General features: G+C 33.9%; 1 protein-coding gene across 1 annotated transcript in view; it reads left to right on the top strand.

The window, feature by feature from the left end:
• Positions 1-18688: 18688 nt before the first annotated feature.
• Positions 18689-21878, top strand: part of LOC146998091 (cysteine-rich venom protein TEL1-like) — a 70122-nt gene continuing 66932 nt past the window's right edge. The window contains exon 1 of the mRNA XM_085812446.1: positions 18689-18803. Coding sequence (XP_085668572.1) covers positions 18722-18803 — 82 coding nt within the window. The 5' untranslated portion in view covers positions 18689-18721. The remainder of the gene's footprint in view (positions 18804-21878) is intronic.

Below are 21878 nucleotides of genomic sequence, written 5' to 3'. Positions count from 1 at the left end.
CATGAATAACATTTATTCGTTATATTTTGAATGTAATCAAAAAATATCTTATGTAAAACAAAATAATGTATATTATTGATTTCATACTGACACAAATACTGACACAAATGATATTTCTTTTCCAGGAATGCCTTCCTTTTTGTGTTTTCTAGGAAAGCCATAAATAATGTTCTCTAATCGGTTCTGTACTGACCCGAATACAAAGAAAAGAAAGAAAAAACGTTACTCTTAGGAAAAACCCGACATCCTTCTTTTCTAAGAGTTACTTTTTTTTCATTTATAAAAAAAACCATATCCTCCAATTATGCACAGTCTAATTTGTCTTAGTCCTTTAACACGTACTAAGACAGAATTTTTTAATAGAATCAAATTTGATTTAATCAGCGATATATAGGTCAGAGATAAATTTCATTAAATGGAGATTATTTGTTCAATTGTTAAAATGGAAAACGCAAAATTTATATTCTTTCGTCGACATAAAAATCTCAGTGAAACGAACAATTGTGAATTTATTCGTAAACAAAGTATTGTAGTGAATCTTTTTAAATTTGTACTAAATAAGTTTCTGTTTGAAAATGAAATCGAATATTTAAGTCTATATTTGGTTTAAAGGTAGTCCGTCTTCTTTTTCACATTTTCTTAGTACAGGGAAGAAGCTCAGCGATTTTACTCGTCGTAGAGAAGACACGTGAACCCCGAACACACCAGCTTATCCAAATCTTCTAGACAGATTCTTCGAAACGGTGTTGGCTCAACGGGCTTATTCATGCTACATTATGCTTGTCATCGTGGCTACTAATCAACCTGCAGCGTCTTCACTCGGATCAGAAAAAACATGACTTCCTTAATTCTTGACACCGAAGTGCGCTTTCGGGTTAATCATTTATGCCTTCAGGCTACAGACAAAATAAATTCGCGTTCGAGCATTGATCCAGATTATCAAACTCAAATAACATTATATAATAATAAATAGCTCTAATTAACAAATGGGGATATTGCATGATACGTACCAGGTTGCACGGCAACAAAACCTGCAGCACCAATGTAACAACATCCCAAAATATCTGTAGTAATTCCTTTTCATATTCCATAAAGAAAACTTCTGGTTATTTCGTTACCATTGCAGAAGGTCGAAAACTCACTGTTGTAATATGAAATATGTCAGTTATTGTAAAATTTCATTTCATCTATCGACAGTACCTTATCAGTCTTCTGTGATAACGGATAGGTCTCATTTCATTCACGTTGTAGTTAAAATCTAGTTCTTAAATCAGTTACTAGTTTTAAATATATCTTCATCTACGAACCTCATACAAAACGTATTGTTTGAAAGTCAAAATTTGAGAATTTTCCTCCAAATTCTTTAATATTCTTCTGCTTAACAGCTTAGAGATTTCGCTTGCTTCAGAACAGACGTGGCATATTTATATTGCGATACATGTTTCTAGCCCAGTCGTTGAAGACTTTAGAAGTCGTTGAAGTCGCTTAGAAAACCAAAAGGCGAGCTTTTTAATGCAAGATGGCGTAAACTATGATGCTTTCAGTTCTCATCAACAAATATGAAAACATCATATAATAAGACCTATTAAAATTTCAGAATAGGGCACTGCTTGAATTATAAACCACCAATGAATACAAGAGTATGTATGCAAGAGTGCATTATATGGAGAACCCACAAAAAGATAGCTTTGTTTTTAAGGCGAAATCAAAATCAAAAGAACAGTCCATGCACTGCCCCCGTCAGTTTATAGTGGTACAATCAGAACAGCCTGCTTTAGTTGCGCGGCTGACTTCACTCTTTCTTTTGTTGTCCTTTACTATAGAGACAGCTAGCTCCCTTTCATCCTGATTTACGAACAAAATTAGAATCATTGACAGGGTTTAAACAGGCTGATAAACTCCATCTTCAACTAGAACAGATGCTCTATCGGTGGAATAAAGTAAAGTAAAGTTAGAAACCACCAAAATGGCGATAAAAATACCAAATGTGGTTAGGTTATTTTATTTATCCTCTATGTTACGTCGTTATGGCAATCATTCAGCAGAGCTTTTCATCACGCCAGCGCAATTTTCTTATTATATTAATTCAATCAGGGTTTGGAAACTGAACTTTAGGGTGAGTTTGAGATTTTTCTTCATTTCACTTCATCTTGTAAATTAAGCATACCATCTCTTGCGTTAAAAATTATCTGTGTTCATGCTAATGAAACACATGCAAAATTGAGTTTTGAATGAAATTTGAATAATTTTTCGGATTCAGCAGCAGTGTGATAAATCATCTTTCCTCGTGAAATTCAAAATGCTCTGCAGCTTTACTTCTTAACCAAAAGGATGATTATATAAATCTTTCATAAATGCGGTCTTCTTTTTTTATCGTAACATTCAGTTACAGGTTCAAATGTTGGGCCATTTGAAACCACAACATTCAGTCGCATTAGCATTTAGCAGTTAATTAAGAGTGATTAACTGAATCTGAGATTTTGGTACGGAAATTAATTATAAATGATTAACAGAATTTCAGACTTTGATATGGAAATTAATTATGAATAATTAACTGAGGTAACAAAATGGAATTATTTAGGGTATTTTGCTACTTATTTGCTATTATGGCTTATTTTTTTTTCTGACTTCAAGTTGGCACAAGGATTATCGTCAAACTCATGTTTACTGCTGGTATACCTTTTGCAGCTGCCTTGTTTCTGCGATCATTTTAAATATGGTATCAGAAGCATTTTCTCGTCTCAAGAATTTTCTTCACATATACTCTGCTGAGTAAGACTCATGATGATGGCGAACCGTTTTTGTATGATTTTTAGCCTGTTTGATTGTTTTCAAAAATTTTGAAATTCTCCAAATAGCCCTGTATCGTCAAATGTCGTTAGTTTTTATAATTTTTTTACTATCTATCTATAAAATATTAGCAGCTATATTTTTACTATTAGGTATTTCTAGTTGAGTAAACTCAGGTATTTTTTCAGAAACACTGAGAGTTCGAAACTGGACAACTTTTCTTGTAACCCAAGGTTTTTTTTAGTCGCGAAAAGGTGTCTACTTTGTGACTTGCTTCAATTGTTTTCTTCGATGTTTTTCAAATGATCGAGTTAAATCCAAAAGTTGCGATCCGCTCCGATTTCGATTAGTTTCATTTCGCTCCTGTGTAATTTTTAAGACAACTCATAAATTCCCTAATTTTTGCAAAGAAAATTGTTAATAAAATTGAAAACAAAAACTTCGAAATTTTTGACAATCGCGAAAAATTTTGAATAGTACATTTCAAAGGCAATATGCATTTTGACCGTTCCCGAATGTATTGAATTATTTTTTTTGCAGATTGTCTTCACAACACTACAGCCACTGATTATTCGGAGGGTTCAGGCTCGGCACGAACCATTGCTGTCAAGTCTGTAAGACCTGGTTGCCACTGTCTTGCGTGCTTATAAACCTGATGAAGTTCACTATCACTCGAGATTGAACCCGGCCGCTAGGGGTAGAAGCGTTACTCCATCTAAGGGCTTTTCATTCCCTAGGTCAAGATATTTCTACTCTCTAGTGTACTGCACGTATGACAGTTGAGGTCTTTAGTACCTAGTAATCCACATAATGAGATACCTAGCAATCCACAATCCGGAGCAGACAATCATCCAAAATCCGGTGATAAGCGATAAGCGATAAGCGACGGAGGACGTGGGCACTGTCCCTTTACCATTTGGGTTAATCAGTACAGCACCACGTCCACCTTTATCTTACATTTCATATTACATTATATATTACGATACATGATTTACACATTGCATTATATACTACATATCAAATTAATACCTTATCCTAACATTACATTAACTTCACATCAACTTATTACATTAAAATTCTTTTCTAATAAACCCTATATTGGTACATTATAAAAGGGTTATTTTGCACAGGATTCGCATTAGACACAGGATACGCATTATATTATCATTATACACTGGGTACACATTACATTATATACGGGGAAATTAATTATACATAGGAACATTATACGCAATAGGAAGTTATAAGCACGATACGGGTTAGATTATTCACAGGAAATTAGTTATACACAGGTATTGCATTATACAGGATAACTTATTCACATGATAGGCTTCTCGATACACTGCCTACATCGTTATGCATAATACTATTATAAAGTTTGCATTCACATTTCTTCAGTTGGGCTTTGCATTCTCTGTCATGTTGCTCATTAATCAGCACATACTACATTACATATTACATTGCATATTATGATACATATGACACTACTACGATTACATTACATATTACATTATATATTATGATACATATGACAAAATTACGACTACATTACATATTACATTATATTGTAGGGTTTATATTTATTTTAACTAACATTTATTTTAAGTTTAAACTATCTTTCCTGTCAAGCCTTACTTTCCCCTGGAACTGCCAATGCCAGAATATGTAAATTTTAGTAGAACGCGCAAGGATTCAAATTATCAGCGGAAGGATTATGATTTAAATAGAAAGGAAACAAGTTCGGGGTGTGAAATTCTTACTTCACGAGCGCGGAGGTAGTTAGCGAGAAATTGAAGAACCCCGCGTTTCGGCCTATGGGCTTGGCGGGAAGTAGTGTTAATCGTTCAAGTGAGCTTCAAGTCTGCTGAATTAGCAGCGGTATTGTAAAACGCGGTGAGTTCGTTATTTTAGAGAGCCTCGTAGTTAGAGTCTTGTCTTTATTTTCTTTTCAGGTTATTATTTTTATTTGACCGCCGAGTTGGCGCAGTCTGTGAGCGTCAAGAGCACGCAATTGTAATTTTTATGTTGAATAAAAAGGGACTTAATCCCTTCACAAGACTGTATTTTATCCAGTTTTCACAGTCACCTCTTGGTTGCGTGCAAGTTGGAGGCGTGCAACGTTACAATATATTATGATACATATGACACTATTACGATTACATACATATTACATTATTTATTATGATACATATGACACTAATACGATTGCATTACATATTACATTATATATTATGATACATATGACACTATTACGATTACATTACATATTACGATACTTGGCTTACGTATTAGATAATGTACTACATATCAAATTAACAAGATAGTTTATCAGTACATACTACACTACATATTTTATATTGCGATACATGGTTTACACATTACATTATATTCTACACATCAGATTGACAAGACAAAATAACGCCTTACCTTAACATTACATTAACTTTCCAATACTTATTACATTAATTTTCTTTCCTAATATACCGTATACTGGTAACAGATACATTATCATCAGATTGTAATAATGTTGTTTTGCACTGGCTGCGCATTCAACACAGGATGCGCATTAAATTATACACAGGGAAATTAGTGATACGTAGGAAAACCATTATGCACAGAAGGGGGTATATACATGATGCGTGTTAAGTTACACGCAAGGAAATTTGTTATGCACTGGTGAAACATTATGCAGGATAAATTATACTGGCAAACTTATACGAAAGTGCATACTCCATTACTATTACATTACTCCTTATAATTAAACCGGTAAGCTTTACAATGTTATTCTGTATCGAAGTTCTTTACACTTATAATACATTGCTTAATCATTACATTAACATATTTACCATGTACAAAAACATATAATGGATTACATTAGCATTCCTAATATACATAGATTACTTTTGCATTTACAGTTAGCATATTACTGCAGAATTTTGCATCTGTGCATTTCTCCATTACTTACATTTCGCACCTTAGAATAGGTCGCGGTATATGGATGTGATGGTATTAGTACGCGTAGTACATGAACTGTCCTGCATTGCGTAATTTGCCAGTATTGACACGTTGCTGTTCTGTTGAAGGCAGTTATACGCGCTGCAAAGTGCATAGTTATATGCACGATAACTGACCTCAGTGCGTCATTACTGACTCAGTTCATTTGCAATATTTACAGTTTTAGTTTGTGAGCTGCTCGTAGCACATCATGCCGATAGTTATATATACATGGAGTTTGTATGACATGGTTTTTAATTTACACGATACATGGCACATGGTAAATGGCGTTGCACACTCCACCTTGCATTTGAATATCATATCTTAGCACGTTTGCTTTAGATTAGACATAAGTCTGTGCCCACGTTCATGAGTTTATCAACTATCTTGTTGATTTTTCGGACAGTACGTATGTCTTTAACCATAAATCTGCAGAAAGCCTGCGTGTTTGTAGTTGGAATTGGCAGGTGCAGATCTGCTGTAAGCGGGCATTGGGTAACATAATGATCTGTGGTGCCCATCTCACCACATATACAATGTGCATTTTGTGCGATCCCGTGTTTTTCATAGTACACGGGAAAAGGACCGTGTCCGGTAATGTATCGGACCATTTGTGCATGCACTATGTGACGGTCTGAGTCTACCGTAGGGACGTGATAGTGAGCATGGCGTCCTGTCTCACCAGTATCCCATTCCTCCTACCAAACGGATTTTGCCTTGTGTTTCAGACTTTTCTTTAAATATGAAACTGGCCAAGGGATGGTGATATGTTCCGCATTGATGTTTCTTGCAGCCTCCTTTGCAAGTTGATCTGCTTGCTCGAAAATCCGGTGATAAAACTCAGGGGAAACACAATTAAAAGAGTGTATGAACTAAGGCTTCTGAGCCTCACGATAGATGAGAAACTCTCCTGGATCACGCCGCTAAAGGAGGTGAGACTGCAGACCCACGCTATCGTCCAAAATCTAAAGAGGATGCAAGGAGCAGATTGGGGTCTCCTACCGCATGTCTTGAAGATCCTGTACTGCATGATAATCATGTATTGCAATTCAATGATTATCCAAATCCTGTATTGCAATCTAGTACTGCACGTAAAATAGCAGCCTACGCAGCAGTAGTCTGGGGAACTCCTACGAGCTCCAGGAAATTAAAATCCTGAGTAGCATGCACAGAAAGGCCCTATGCACTTTCCATAACAAATGGAAATGTTATGTTATCCATAACAAATGGAAATGTCTTTTACATATCAACGATTCGTTCTGCCCAATGCTTTGTATAAAGTCGGGGGGACTGCGGTGGTTGCGCCCGCGAGGATGAGCTCCCTTGAACCATAGATATCTAAACTCTGTAGGGGTACGCTAGAATGTGGACCTGGGCCGGAGATCTATGTCGTCTGGTGTGTCAGTCATCTTACAGGGGGGCAGCAGTAAAAGTCAGTGAAAGCCGCCCGGATGGCCGGACCCTGCCTTCACCCGTCACCTGTGCTGTATATATGCACAGAATAAATAACTCTTTTTTTTGCAAATCGGATTATAAAATAGATTCAAAAGGCATTTTTTCGTAGCGTCTGGATGTAAGTACATATGTATATACATGTATATCGCATAACTTAAAAACGATTAGCCATAGAATGTTTAAATTTTATATATAGGACTACTGTAATAATTAGCTGCTCATCTCCTTTATTGCAATTGGATGTGCCAAACATACATATACACCCAACCCGGAATATTACCGGGCCTTTTTTTTTTTTGCAGTCGCTGGTCGTATACTTCCAGTTACAGAATGAAAATATTCATGTTTTGGCAATGTCAAATTAAACAAACAAATAATAATAATAATAATAATAATTTTGGACAAATAATGAAATCTAACTTTTAATGCAGTCTCCCAGCTAGCATGCTTATGTTTGGGAAAGTTAATATCCTCGTTATGAAAAAGTAAATTTATAAGAATTTTTGACATCCGTACGAACAAAAACAGACCGGGATATAACTAGCACAAGAAAGATTTCAAAATTTGATATTTTTCATGTCATTTTCAACTTGCATTGACGGCTCAGGTTTTCAAGATAAAATAATTTTAGAAAATACGTTTAAATGAAGTGTAACAAAAAATGTATATAATTTAATAAGCCGCACAAGGACGTCAAATGGTGTGCACATCAGATCTTTTTGTTTAACTTTCACTGGGAAAAGAGAAAAAAATTGCTTAAATGAGAAAAATCGTTGTATTCGTATTCGTTAAGTTGGGATTCTCACTGCACATATTTTTACTTTTTTTTTTTTTTTTTTTATTTTCTTCTTGCCAATCAAAACCAAATCCCTTTGTATAGTTTTAGGTGATCCAGGTGTGTAATCCCTTTTTCTTCTAAAACTGCAAATGTTATATAGATATGTCAATTCCAAATGTTAAGATTACGTGTCATTAAATGAGGAAACGCAACAAATGTTTACGTCACAAGAGAAAAGCTTCTCATTTTTAGATGCAAGCGATAACTGCAACACAAGGCAAAGTCTTTTGGAGATCAAATTATTGTTACTTTAACTTCATCAAGAAATACATAAATAAGCGTTTTGTTGCAGGTAAATGTTTCTTGAGTGTTACTAAAGTAGTCCAATTAATGAAAAATTTTTTTCGTTAGATACAGCAATTATATTTTATCTGCCTGTGAAGTTCATTCGTGTGAATAGTATTAATATTGTACTTTACTGTCTATTAATATCGTGCAGTGTAATTTCATTAGTGAGTTTCTATCGAACTGATGATTTTATTTTGATAAAAAATTTGAGCTGGGAACAATTAAAGGTTTTTCAAAAATTTCTAAAAGAGTTAAGATTTTAACAGTTTCTTTAAAGAACTATTTTTAATTGTAATATGGTTTATCAGTAGAGATTACCAATAGATATGGCCCAGATGGAATAGCGAAACGTTTTATAGATTACTAGCAGAACAGCCATTTAGACTAACATGGAAACATTATAGTATATCTTCTGTGTATTTGAAAAGTGAAAAAATAGGAAACGCAACTCTATAAAATTTACTGAATATTTTTAATTAAATATATCATGATCAATATATGTTTATTTAAATATTTTCAACACAAAAGTAAGAAAATAATATCCTTAAGAACTGCTTTTATTGCTTTTAAATAGCTCGGTTTGTTAATTAATACTAGAAAGATTCAGTTTGAAAATTAAATGCGTTACATTTTGCCAAATAGCAATAGACTCGAATGAAAAGTGAAACATCACATTTACAGTGGAAGAAATTTAGAGAGAATCAACGCTAAATCGTGTTTCGAGACTAATCAGCTATGATTTCTAGATACGGTACTCCACTAATTTTTGAGTATTTAGAATTTAGGATAGTAAAGGGGGTATGAATTTTATATTGATACAATGCTAGTTTTATATTGAAGAATAAAATATTTCAAAACTATAGAACGGGTATTTCCTAACACTTAATTACCATTTAGGTTAAAATAACACGCCGAATAACGATTATTTTAGAAGTCAAACAGTATTTGCATTATAACAGTGTCAAACAACAGCGTTATATTTGCATTAAATGAGCGAGTTCATTTGCGCTTTGGCAGGAAGATGGTTTGATAGTTAAACCATCGAAACTAGTCCCGGAAAATTTTCAAATACAACGCTGATTTTTAGCCTAAAGGGTGTTAGTCCAGAAAGCCTATTAATTTCTTTTTGGCATTTTGCGTCGAAATCTTGAAACATCGGTTCACTTTTTCAAACTATTGCCACCAAATATTACAGCCCTGTATTATATTTAAAGAAATTAAATAGTGAAGAATCTGCATATTTGTATGCATGTTTCTCGCTTTGTGATTAAATGGCGGTACCTAGAACCATCAAATTTTGAATAACGTCCGTTTCCACCCAAACATGGGAAGCTTAAATTTGGTATTTGGAATTGCTTTTATTACCTATTTCATATTTTTTTAAGCTTTAACGAATTTTTGATTAACAAACTTAACGATTTCAAAGCAAGCAATCGCAACGGGGAAAACAACAACAACAACAACAAAATTTATCTCCAGCGCCCGAGACTATGTACCGGAAATTCTAAAGATATGCTCATTTCAAAATTATTTTGCGATATTGCTGTTGAACTGAATTTTACGGTTTAAGTGCGAAGAACATGATATTTAATTAAAAAAAGGTAACCTACAAAACGTTAAATAAACGCCCCCTTGGGCGTAATGTAAAGCTCTCAGATTGTTTTTTTTTTTTTTATTTAACTCGGCCTTTTTTTAATTTATATATTTTTATTTTTATTTTATTTTTAATTTTTTTTTTATTTAACTCGGCCTTTTTTTAATTTATATATTTTTATTTTTATTTTATTTTTAATTTTTTTTTTGTTGTTGTTGTTTTACTTCTAAAATAACTTTATTATCAGTTAGTGTTACAAAACTTACATTTAAATGACTCAGACATTTGGAATTTTATGATTTTATTTTGAAAAAAAAAATTTCTTTGGCAGCAAGCTAAAACTCTAATAATAATAACACGTCCAATTACGATTTCGAGACAAAGCATTCTACTCATTTTTTAATTTTAGAATTTGAATTGAAAAAAAAAAAAGGCAATCAGTTTTGCGTTAGCACATTGCTAGTAGATAATAAAATGTTTCCAAAATTATAATATACGCATTTCCTAAAATTTATCTAATTATTTGTTAATGTTACAATGAACATTATAATTTGATTTAATAGTTTTTTAAAACTATATTCCATGATTTTGTTAATAAGCTCTAGATTTTTTTCTTCATTTTATTTTTACAAATAAGAATGCATATTTACAGAATAAGATTTCAACTAAAAGAACTTGTATACCAGGTCAAAATTTCCTAAAGAAATCTTTGAGTTTTTATAGTGGAAGCAATTATAATGTATAGTAAATGTGCATAAATGCCAAATCATGAGGTGAAAATAATGTGGTATTGCCAAGGCTAAAATCTTCTAACGAGATCTTTGAGTTTTTCTAATGGAAGCAATTATGGTGCATAGTAAATGTATATAATAAATGCTAAAATATGAGATCCAGTTAATGTAATACAGCCAAGAGCTTATTTGTATTTTAATTAACTTACAGTGTTGAATTCGAAGAAGAAAATATTGCATTTCATTCTATTAATATCCTACTACTTAGTTGGAATCAAAAGCCAAAAATAAATTCCTTTGCAGAAATAAATTTGTTGTCATAAACTTTACAATATAACGCACTTATTCACGCGATTTACACAACAAAAACTTAATTACTTTTAATGAATTTATCGCTAATACACAGTGCATCTTCAAAGTTTTCAATCACGAAAGTTGAAGAAAAACAATATTCTTAATTCTTAACCTTCAATATACAGTTATTTCAAGTGTATACAGAGCTTTATATGTTCATTCCGCTTGATTTTACGGTTGATCTCACCTTCTTGAATTTTGTTTAAATCTCTGCTTAAGTTTTATTGAATCTCTTCAGTGGTATAAAAATAAGAACTGCGAGGTGAGATTTCTTTAAGGAAGACAACTTATTCTAAGCCAAACAAATAATCACCATTTCGTCTTAAGGTCATAAGCAAAGCACCAGGCTTCATTTTCAGACACAATTCACTTTAAAAAAAAGAATTAATTTTCGCTGTAGACCAAACCATTATTGTTTGTTACTCCTTTACCTGATAGTGACATCAGAACAAGCCCACGAATGGCAAGAAGAACCAGATTGCGCCTGTCGTTGGCAGGTAATTAACAACATATATTAATCATATACAACATATGTTAATATTTCTTTTTCGGCGGTCGAAAATTGTCTGGCGGAACTCAATTCTAATTCCCAAGCCATAGGAGAAGGTTCCTCTATGAAATCCAAATCCAAATCATCAATAGTATTTAATGGAAAAGCATCTTCCTCCTCAGTTTTTAAAGCCCTTTCAAGTATTTCTGATGTTAAATATGAATTAATATTTCTGCTTTCTTTAGTCATGCACACATTTGAAAATAAATTTTGCAGCTTATTAGGGAGTATTAATTGCTTTAAGCGGCGTATAACTTCACCAGGTGATGGATGGTCATTAAACCTATCAAGCCTTCGAATCTGACTAAAGAGACTTTCAAGTGCATCCTGAGTTAATCTAGAGGTTAAAATATACTTAGCATCCTACGATGATTTCAAATCCTGGTGTAGGCCAAAATGAGAATTTATTGAAATTATTATTCCTTTTGGAAAGGCAGTATGTTGGATTTTCCCTGAACTCTTAATCCACCAATGACTTCATTAATTCCAAAACTTGAATTTGTTTTTCATGATATTCATTTAATCCAAATGCTGCTTTAAGTATTTATCTGAAGGAGGGTACGGCTTGGTACTATTCATAACATCAAAAAAATTGTCGATTAACTCAAAGAAGTCAAATGCTTTTTGATTTCCTGTGAGGTGGAGTATACCTTTTGCGGTAGTTCTTGAAAATAATGTTTTCGCTGGAGCAATGTTTCCCTTGCTTTTTTTCGCATTAATAGAATCCTGTCTTCGACATTTATGTATCCATTCCTTCGTCAAAAGCAAATTGTCTTTTGGGAAAGCATGAAATACAATATGTCTTCCTTTCGTATTTCTATAAGTGTTACGGCACGTTGTTACAGCACAAGAAGCCATATTACATTGTAAGATTCTCACTAGTGCATTTCTCAGTTAATGTAGAAAGTGACGAATTTTAAGAACTAGTTAGCGAATAATTGCTTAAGTTCGTGTGACAAGAAACAACAAGAAGGAAGGGTAACTAACCCTTTATTATTCCAATAAGATTTAACAAAACTCCGCCTTGGAGTGTACAATAAAAGCCGACACTTGGGCTTGAACTTAAGAGACTAAAAATTAAACTAAAACTAAGACTAAGATTAACTAAAGAGATATAGCCGAAGCTATCAAGATTCTAATCGAGTTGGCCCTTAACTCTGTTTGACTACGAAGCTTATCAAGGGCCTGAGTACGGCCGAGCTATATAATTTTGAGAATTATATAATCTATATAATTTTGAGAGAGAGAGAGAGTAGCCAAAAGGCAGACGCGCGGAAATCAGAAACTCTGATTCTCTCTGACTCTGCAAGTAGACTTTGCGGTTTAAATGCCGCCCCTCCTCATTAAGTATTCAGAATAAATCCAAAACTACGTTCTGGCCGGAAGTAGTAAGTTAAAGTTAAGAATTTGACAGGAAAGGAACTTAAAATTTAACTGTTAATAAAATTAACATAATCCTTACATAATAACATAATCCTTACATAATAAAGGATACTTTAAATGTAGAATTTAGAAGGAAAACTGACTAAAACTTTACATATATACACAAATTATTTAAAATATTTGCATTATTAGAAAACAAATATGTATGATTAAAATTAATTTGGGATATGCGACTTCCAAAAAATCGTCTCGCAACTGAATGAACTATTTATCCCTGATACCACACAGACACTATACATATACAAACATCCATGCCTTCTCCAGGATTCGAGCCCATACCTTTCGGTATCGCAGTAGGATTTGTTATTCTTTGATCAGCTGTTGAACACATGGCTACAGATATTCGTTGGATCAAAGCAAATGATAACTGCTTAAAATATCATTTTGTTCCAAGTTGAAATAATTGCATTAAGATCTATTAATCACAGCAATCAATAGTTATGTCCCATTTCAAGCTTTCCTAGATCAATCTTCTGGAAAAAATAGTCTTATTTTAGCCTATTTTCTTTCATACTTAGTGCTGAATTCGAAAAATATGAGGGGAGGTACTGTAATTGACAAATATGTATGAAAATGATATCACATTGACGCTTCCCCTTAAATTTCGTATTTAGCTAATGTTTTGTAAGGTATTTCTCCCGCCCTTCTTAGCATGCCTTCGTAGTGTAATGGTTCTGCACACTGGGCCGGTATTCCAGAAATCCGCGGTTCGATTCTCGGCGAAAGCGTTGCTCATTCATCACTTCTCCAGCATCGAAATAACCTAATGTCTCTACAGTTGCGCCCGAGCTAAAAGGGTGGTGGATGATGATTCTCCACACCCAGGATTTGACGAATGGTTTCCCTAATTAATGTAAAATGTAGAAAGGCGGTCTAACCGTCAGATTGCTAGCAACGACTAGGATAACTTCCTAACCCTGTAGTGTCATTAACTTAGTTTGGTGGAACGGGTTAATTAAAGTGACCATATCTCTCCGGATTTTCCAATTGACCTAATGTCTCCACAGTGGCGCCCGAACTAAAAGGGTGTTGGATTTTGATTCTCCTCACCCTGAAATTGACGATTGGGTCCCCTTAAAACCCCAATCGCCCTTTAAAAGGAGGAATATATAAAGTATTTTTCTCGCTTTTCTAGCGTGCCTTCGTGGTGTAGTTGTTCTGCACACTGAGACGGTATTCCAGAGGTCCGCGGTTCGATTCCCGGGGAAGGTGTTGTTAATTTTTCATCTCTCCGGCTTTTCCAATTAACCTAATGTCTCTAAAGTTTACAAAATATCTAAACGCCCTGATGATTGTATCTAATTTTGCTTTATTTCATTACAATTCAATTTGTTTAAAATATTTTGAGAATTCTTCACTTAACTGAAAGCGAAAAAAAAAAACTTTTGCGGATTGGGCTTACATTAAATTTAATTTAAAAATATGATACTCCAAAGACTCAAGAAAAGTGAAAATTACGTTGTTATCACAATTTTCAATACAATTGATTCTTCATTTTATTAACTAAAATATGCGGTTCGTCGTAAACCATGTTAAACCATATATAAGAAAATTGATTTTTTAAAACCGCTTACTGAACAAAATAGTATGCCAACTTTTTCTTATTGAAATAGATACCTTTTACCAGCCTTAAAATATACTCTTTCTTCGGTTTCCTTAGTTTCGTGTACAATTTTTTTCGGATTATTTAATATATATTATATTTTATTGCTGAATTTTCCGCTTCGAAAACAAATATTGTAAAAATTTTCTTGCTAATAAAAATTCTACGGCAAACTGTCACAGCAGATTTTTTGTGGAATCAATCTGGTATGCACAGAATACAATTTTAGCTAGAATGTGTTCTTTTTAGTCCAAAGGGATTTGAATCCCGAAGGACTATTAGTTTCGTTTTGGCATTTTCCGTCGGACTCATAAATGTCGGTTCACTTTTCAAACTGTTGCCACAAAATGTTAGAGTCCTGCATTATATTTGAAGAAATTAAATAATGAAAAATCTGCATAAATGTATGTATATTTCTCGTATTGTGATAAAACAACGGTACATAGAGTCATCGAATTTTGAATAACGTAATCCTCCAACGAATATGAGCATGTGGAAGACCAAATTTGAAATTTGAAATTTGTTTTATGATCGATTTCCTATTTTTTAAAACTTTAACGAATTTTTGATTAACAAACTCAAGGATTTCAAAGCGAGCAATGGCAACGTTGTGCAGAAAAAACATTTTTATCTCCAGCGCGTGAGTCTCTGTATCGGAAATTCTAAAGATATGCTCGTTTTAAAACTATTTTGAGATATTGCTGTTGCACTGGATCTTATGGTTTAAGTGCGAGGAACATGATATTTAATAAAGAAAGGTAACACACAAAATGTTAAAAAACGCCCCTTTGGATTAAAGGGATTAATTTAAAATCTGAAACATTTCAGATTTTTTTTTTTTTTTCATTCTGTCTTCACTAGTTTTTTTTTTTTTTTTTTTTTTTTTTTAATTATTTGTTTAAAAACTATTCTTCCATGATGAGATCAAAAACTGAAATTGCAAGATTTTCTATGTTTTTTCTCCGGAAACCTGAAGAAGGAATCAATCTGGTATGCACAGAATACAATTTTAGCTAGAATGTGTTTTGATATTTTTTAATTATTTGTTTGATGGTGCCATAAAAGGCTGAAATTGCACGATTTTCTATGTTTCTCCACGGAAATCTGAAGTAAAGAAAAGCCTGAAGAAGTACGTTCTAGTTGCCATTTCTAGAAAGCCCGGAGTGGGAAAGACTGAAATTGGACATCGCAAGAAATAATTTAGTGTTTGGCAGGTTTATGGAATCTGTTAAAAAACTTAGGCTTAAAACGTTTTAGATGCACTTTGTAAAAAACATTTTTATTGCTCAATGATATTTGGAATAATTAATCACTGCGTATTTTTTTTCAAACAACAACCCAGCTTGCCTATAAGAAATGCAAACTTTCTATCTGCTTTCACCGGCTCGCAAATTCGCACAATGAAAATAAGGACAGGAAAATAGGTTGCTATAAATTAAAAATTTCGCCAAGTAAATTATTCTTGACGCAAACTGAAGAACTGCGCCAAGATAAATTTTTGAATTTCTCCTTAAATTTCGCACCAAATTTTACAAAATTTAATATTTAGGCATAACTTGAGTCGTAGAATCAAAATATGGAAAAAAGTTGACATCTCATTTCAGAAAAAAATCCGATTTTGTCTCAAAATACCTATATTAGAATAATGCTATATATAAATCTAATATATATCCTAAGCTGCACTTTCTATACATGGAAAACTCAATATGAATTTCGACAATCAGCCGAGTACAACAGGAGATACAGAACACTCCCTTTTTTTCTTCGCAGTGTACATGGCCTTATAATGCTTTAGTTTAGTTTAAATCTGAGTATTCCCAGTCTTCTGTAAGAGATTGCAGAGTCAGCTGTCTTTATATTCTTTCATTTTCGCTTTGGCTTTTTGGCATGTCCTAGTTTCAAGATTCAATAAGTTTGTTTAATCTCCCTCTTCTTCAGGATAGTTGATCCTGAAGAACAGGGGAGATGCGTAGTATTGGTACTGAACGAGCTAGCCACACTTTTCATTTCATCTTATTGAGATGCTAGTACTTATTCCTGACTTGTGCTTCTTCTCGCTTCAAATTAAATAAATTTTCGCATTTTGGAAAACTTCCACATCTTATAACACATCAAGAAATTGGCTTTATTGTACGATATTATGTCATTATTTATGACACTACTCCTTTGCCTGTTATCATTGTTTGTGTATAGACCATATCTTGCATTTATTATGAACAGAAAGTGAAACAAATTTAGCCTAGCGTTTTAATATGTGATGAAATTCGCATACACCTCGTAATGCGGGACTGATTTCGCTTTGAGGAATAATTTTCGATCCACACGAATTTTGCTATGCGCTGCGTTCATTTCGCGAAATACAACAATACAGTAAAACTCTAATTATCCGAACCAATTGGACAGGCCCCTCACTCTGATAATCAAAAATTCGGATAATTTGAATTTTTTTCTGAAGAAAGGGTCTTTGTACACTTTAATTAATTACTATATGTTGAAAATGAGAGAAAAAAAACTATTTTAAAAGAAAAAGAGATTTTAATTAATTAATGTGAAAAGGCAACACTTTAACGTACATTTTATATAGCGTACTGTATAGTGTACTTAACAAGTGCTAAAATTCATTGCTTGCTGAAAATCTCGGTCAAAGTTAAGCTATTTGACTGTCTTCATAAGTTTTCTGGCAGACAAGTCGCGAATCCGCTTGACAATGAAAAGTTGCATGCGTCACACTTAGATTGATGCTCCATCCACTTCAATGCAGTTTGAAGGCCGGCAAACGTTTCACTAGCTGATGGTCCCGTGTCTGCTTCAACTTCGACATTAAGGTCATCTTCTTCCTCGACACTTTCTTCTCTTAAGCTTTCAATAAATTCATCATCATTTAGAATTTGAAACCTAGGATCTGACGAATCACACAGCATCCATTTTGCTGTATGGTCAGCACTAACTTCTGAACATCCAGGAATTTTCAAAAGAATGCTTCTTAATTCCTCAGGTGGCACGTCATCCTCATCCTGTCCTGTCTCTTCCCTTTCTTTTTCTTCTTTTTTCTTCTTCTCATTTTCCTTCTCTTCTTCAGCTGATTCTGGAAAATTCTGGAATTCTGAAAGCGATTCGGATAGTCGGAGTTCGGATAATTGGAGTTGTACTATACTTTAACTAAAATTATCATATAATCATAATTTTTCGCACCTTAAATGATTTCTTTTTTAAACTGGGGCCATAATTATATGATGCCATGTTTATTGCTATAATATCTTTTGATGCCCAGGTACGCGGTAATTGTGTGAGAATGCCATCCCATGAAGAGTCTTTTATGTTGGACTGCTGTTGCGAAACTTGAAGGTTCGCATTCAATAAGCCATTTAAATTAATTCTGTTCTTTCTCTAAGAAGGAAGAGTGCGTTATACGAGCTTCTTGATGTGTTAGTGATGGCACGTTAATGAGCTCATCTGGATCAGTAAATGCTGAGACATCATGTATTGAACACCTTGGTTTTCTTCTGATTAGTTTTTTAATGTCTGCAAATACATTTGCCTGCTGTGCTTTTCCTGCTGACAAACATTTTCTGGTGTTTTACACTAAGACTTCGACATCTCCTTTATTTGGTATAATTTTTCTTCTTTTACTTAGAGTTTCGATATTGGTACTTTAGCTTGTAGCTGTTCTCTTAATTTAATTGATGATATGTCCCCTTTGGGTTTGATAATTAAGCTGGGCTTTTTCGCTTGTTTTAATGCTTCTGAAAAGGTTTTTTTTGGTTGAGACAAGCGTTGTGACTGGGATATAAGTGTTGCTTGAACTGTATTCGTGGCTGTGATAATGAGAGAGTCCATGTTTACTGCAATACCATAATTATATGAATAGGTTACTTCAGAAATTTCAATAAATGGGAACACTGAAACCACGGTTTAATTGGTTCAGTCATTCAGGTGGTATTAATAAAATGCGCTATATTATTTCTTTCAAAATGCGCTATATTATTTCTGTCAGTTTCCTTTCTATAATAATTATTGATATTTATACTACCAAAAAATTATAAAGTACTTTTTTTAGTAGTAAAACTCTTCTCCAAGGCAGATGGCTTCTGGATTCATTCACCTTCTTTATTCTGCGATTTTATTGGTACCAAACCTACTTCTTGTTGCTACATATTCATGGGGTGAGTAATTTTATTTTTCATTAGATTTCTTACCCTCCCCCGCCAAAAACAATGTGTGCAGCTCTCATGGCTCAAATAAAAAGTTATTCGTAAATTAGACTCAGTAAATTTATTCATGTCCGTATTCAACTATATACTGTCAAATTATAGTTTTCAAAACGAAACTTCTCTTAGATATGCTAATTAAACTGCTTGTTGTCAAACTTATACTTACTCAAATGGGAACATCGACTTATACATTGAGAAACCTTACTCATACGAATTAGCGCTTTGTCAAACCTCGTTAAGAAGCCACACTTAGGAATAAGGAAAAATGACTAAGGAAAAATTTTTTGTGGTATGAATGGCATTTTTTTCAGTATAAGTCACGAAATTATTAAAATAGATAAAACAAAATTAAGAAAGCAGTACAAATTCTGAGATCGAAAATTGTCGGGACTTCGACGATTTTTAGATCATCTGTTTAAATCCAGTAAGATGACATGTAGACATAGCGATACTGGAGCTTCACTTATTGTTTAGGTCAGATACAAAAATTGCTCGCCCACTTACCGGCCGAAATAGCGACACCGGAATGGCTTAATACATGCATTGTTACTGGCTGCTTGCGACTCCCTAGCCAGGAGGTATTTAAATGTGACATGCAGAAATCTCAGTCAGTCGGAAATAAAATAGATTTTACGGCACACCGTTTCCTTTTTGCTGAGTATTATATTACAACTTCTCGTTCCAAGGCTTTGTTATGAGGGAATTTGGGAAAAAAAGAATTTTTTTTAATTAGCTCGTGGTCCGGAGGTCGGGATTTCGGATTTTTTACTGCACTTAATAATCCTCACTGAGTATTAAAATATAGTTTATAGTATTTATAAGAAAGGAATAATATAAAACTATAAATACCATATTCTTTTAAAAACGAATCTTGGAAATGATGTCTTATTTCTGGAATAAATGTTGATAATACTACAATCAAAATTTCTACGAACATTTCTAATTCTTTTATGTTGTGTTCTCAGTAGTGAGTAAAGTACTCAATAGTGACAGAGTGTATTTTTAAATTAAATTGCCCAAAATTTTCAAAATGTGATTTTTAGTTGGCACTTTCTGGACAAATTTCCTCCCATTCTCATTTGGAAGTTACATCGTCTCTAAGTTCGCTTTGACAACTGATAATATGCTCTTTTGGGAAAAATCTGAAAATAATTTCTTTTTCTGCTTGGACGTCAGCCATGGAGTTACAATAGGATTTCCACTGGAATGTGGAAAGTACGTGTATGTGCGTCTAAAGAAATGAGTAGCTCAAATTGGTCATCTTGATTGTCAACTACTAACTGATTTGAGGGATTTTTAAAGGGGAGGCTGCGGATATACCAGCAGTCTGGAAAAGATTTATGCGATAAAGTGTCCTGATTCATATATTATCTGGTACACTGCGCAAAAAAAGAACAGTTCTATATCTCCCGTTCTACTGGGCCAATTGACGAAATTCAGCTTGTTTTTTTCATGTCTCGAAAGCGTAACTTACGATATGTATTATATTTATATATAGAATTGTTTTAATAGAGGTATTTTGACACAAAATCTGAATTTATCTGAAAGAACATAATATATTTTTTCCATATTTCGATTCTACGACTGAAATTATGCAAAAGTGCTAAGTTTTGTAAAAATCGCTCGAATAGTGTTTAAAAAAATGAGCTCTCCAAATTTTAGCTCTTCAGTGTTAATTTAATTTAATATATACACTGCAGTGCCACTGAATTAGGGATAGCAAGCCATTAACGAGTTAGGACTCCTCTGGCATTTATAATGGCTGCACACGACCAGGCATAAATTCAATAAGTTTGCGGAAGCATTCTACGGGAATGGCTAATCAAACGTCCGATAAAATTGTCCATTATTCAGGAAGGCTTGCTAGTGTTGTATTATGTGGATTCATCTTTCTCCAAGACTCCAAAATGTGCTCAGTAAGTCAGAGCTTCTAGGTGACTAGTTTATGACAGAAAAGTCAGAGGAATGGTCATCCAACCAGGCAGTAGCCAACCGGGACCTGTGAGAGGTGCATTTATCTTGCTGGAATACTTCATTTCTATGTGAATGACAGGACGACATAAATGGATAAAGATGATCTTCCAGCAACTCTACGTACCAAATCATATTGAGGGAGGTTGGTACAACTGCCAAACATTCCAAACACTGCTAAGAGAAAACACCTCAGACTGTGACTTAGCCGCCATTGGTTGCGCTCAACCTGGAGTGCACGATCCATGGTTTCATTTGTCTGACGCCCTTTCTCAGCCTTTTGTTGGCGTAGGTAGTCGGAATCGAAACTCATCACTCCATGCTACTCGTTTACAGTCCTCTAGAGTCCATTCTCTGTGTACTCTTGCCTTGGCAAGACGTGAGCTCGACGACATGAATTGAGTAATGGTACTGTTGTGGATCTACGGCTTCCGAAGCCCATATACGACTATCATCCTGATTCAGCTGGGTGATAATTTGAGCTAATGTTTGGCTTCGTTGACTGTGTGCAATGCGGCTGAGCTGTCTCACACCACGCTCTTTCAAGACTCATTGTCCCTTGCAAATTGCACGATCGCTAGTTCCCCCCCCCATCCGTGTATTCTCATTATACTCTTGACACTGTAGACCTTAAAAATCCTAGTCCTCTGACGATTTCTAAAATTGAATAGCCTATGCTTCGAGCGCCTACTATGTGTCCGCGATAGGAGGTGTCTAACTCAGAAGTTTTACCCATACTGGCAACTGAAATGACAGATTAACAACAGCTATATTACTAGCTATATAAACAGTTACAACAACATCCTCACGTGAGCCAAAATGCGTGACAGCGTTACAAAATTTGTATAGCCATGTCTTTCCTTAATTCAGTGGCACTTCAGTGTATTTATTAATCTCTCTTTTTTTATGAAACTTATTTGATTCTTCCTTTCATATTTTGAAATTTAGGTTAATTCGAAATAAAATTCGTCCAATTTTATGAACTATTTTTAAAATTTGTATTTATAAATAATTTTTATAAATTCTTCGAAAAACGTTTTGAATTATAACCTATAA

Source organism: Stegodyphus dumicola, chromosome 3 (genome assembly GCF_044657685.1).
Source record: "Stegodyphus dumicola isolate Sdum_Otavi_A_Nest chromosome 3, ASM4465768v1".
NCBI classification, from domain to species: domain Eukaryota; kingdom Metazoa; phylum Arthropoda; class Arachnida; order Araneae; family Eresidae; genus Stegodyphus; species Stegodyphus dumicola.
Note: the sequence above shows the minus strand (reverse complement) of the source record. Positions and strands in the feature narration are given on the sequence as shown.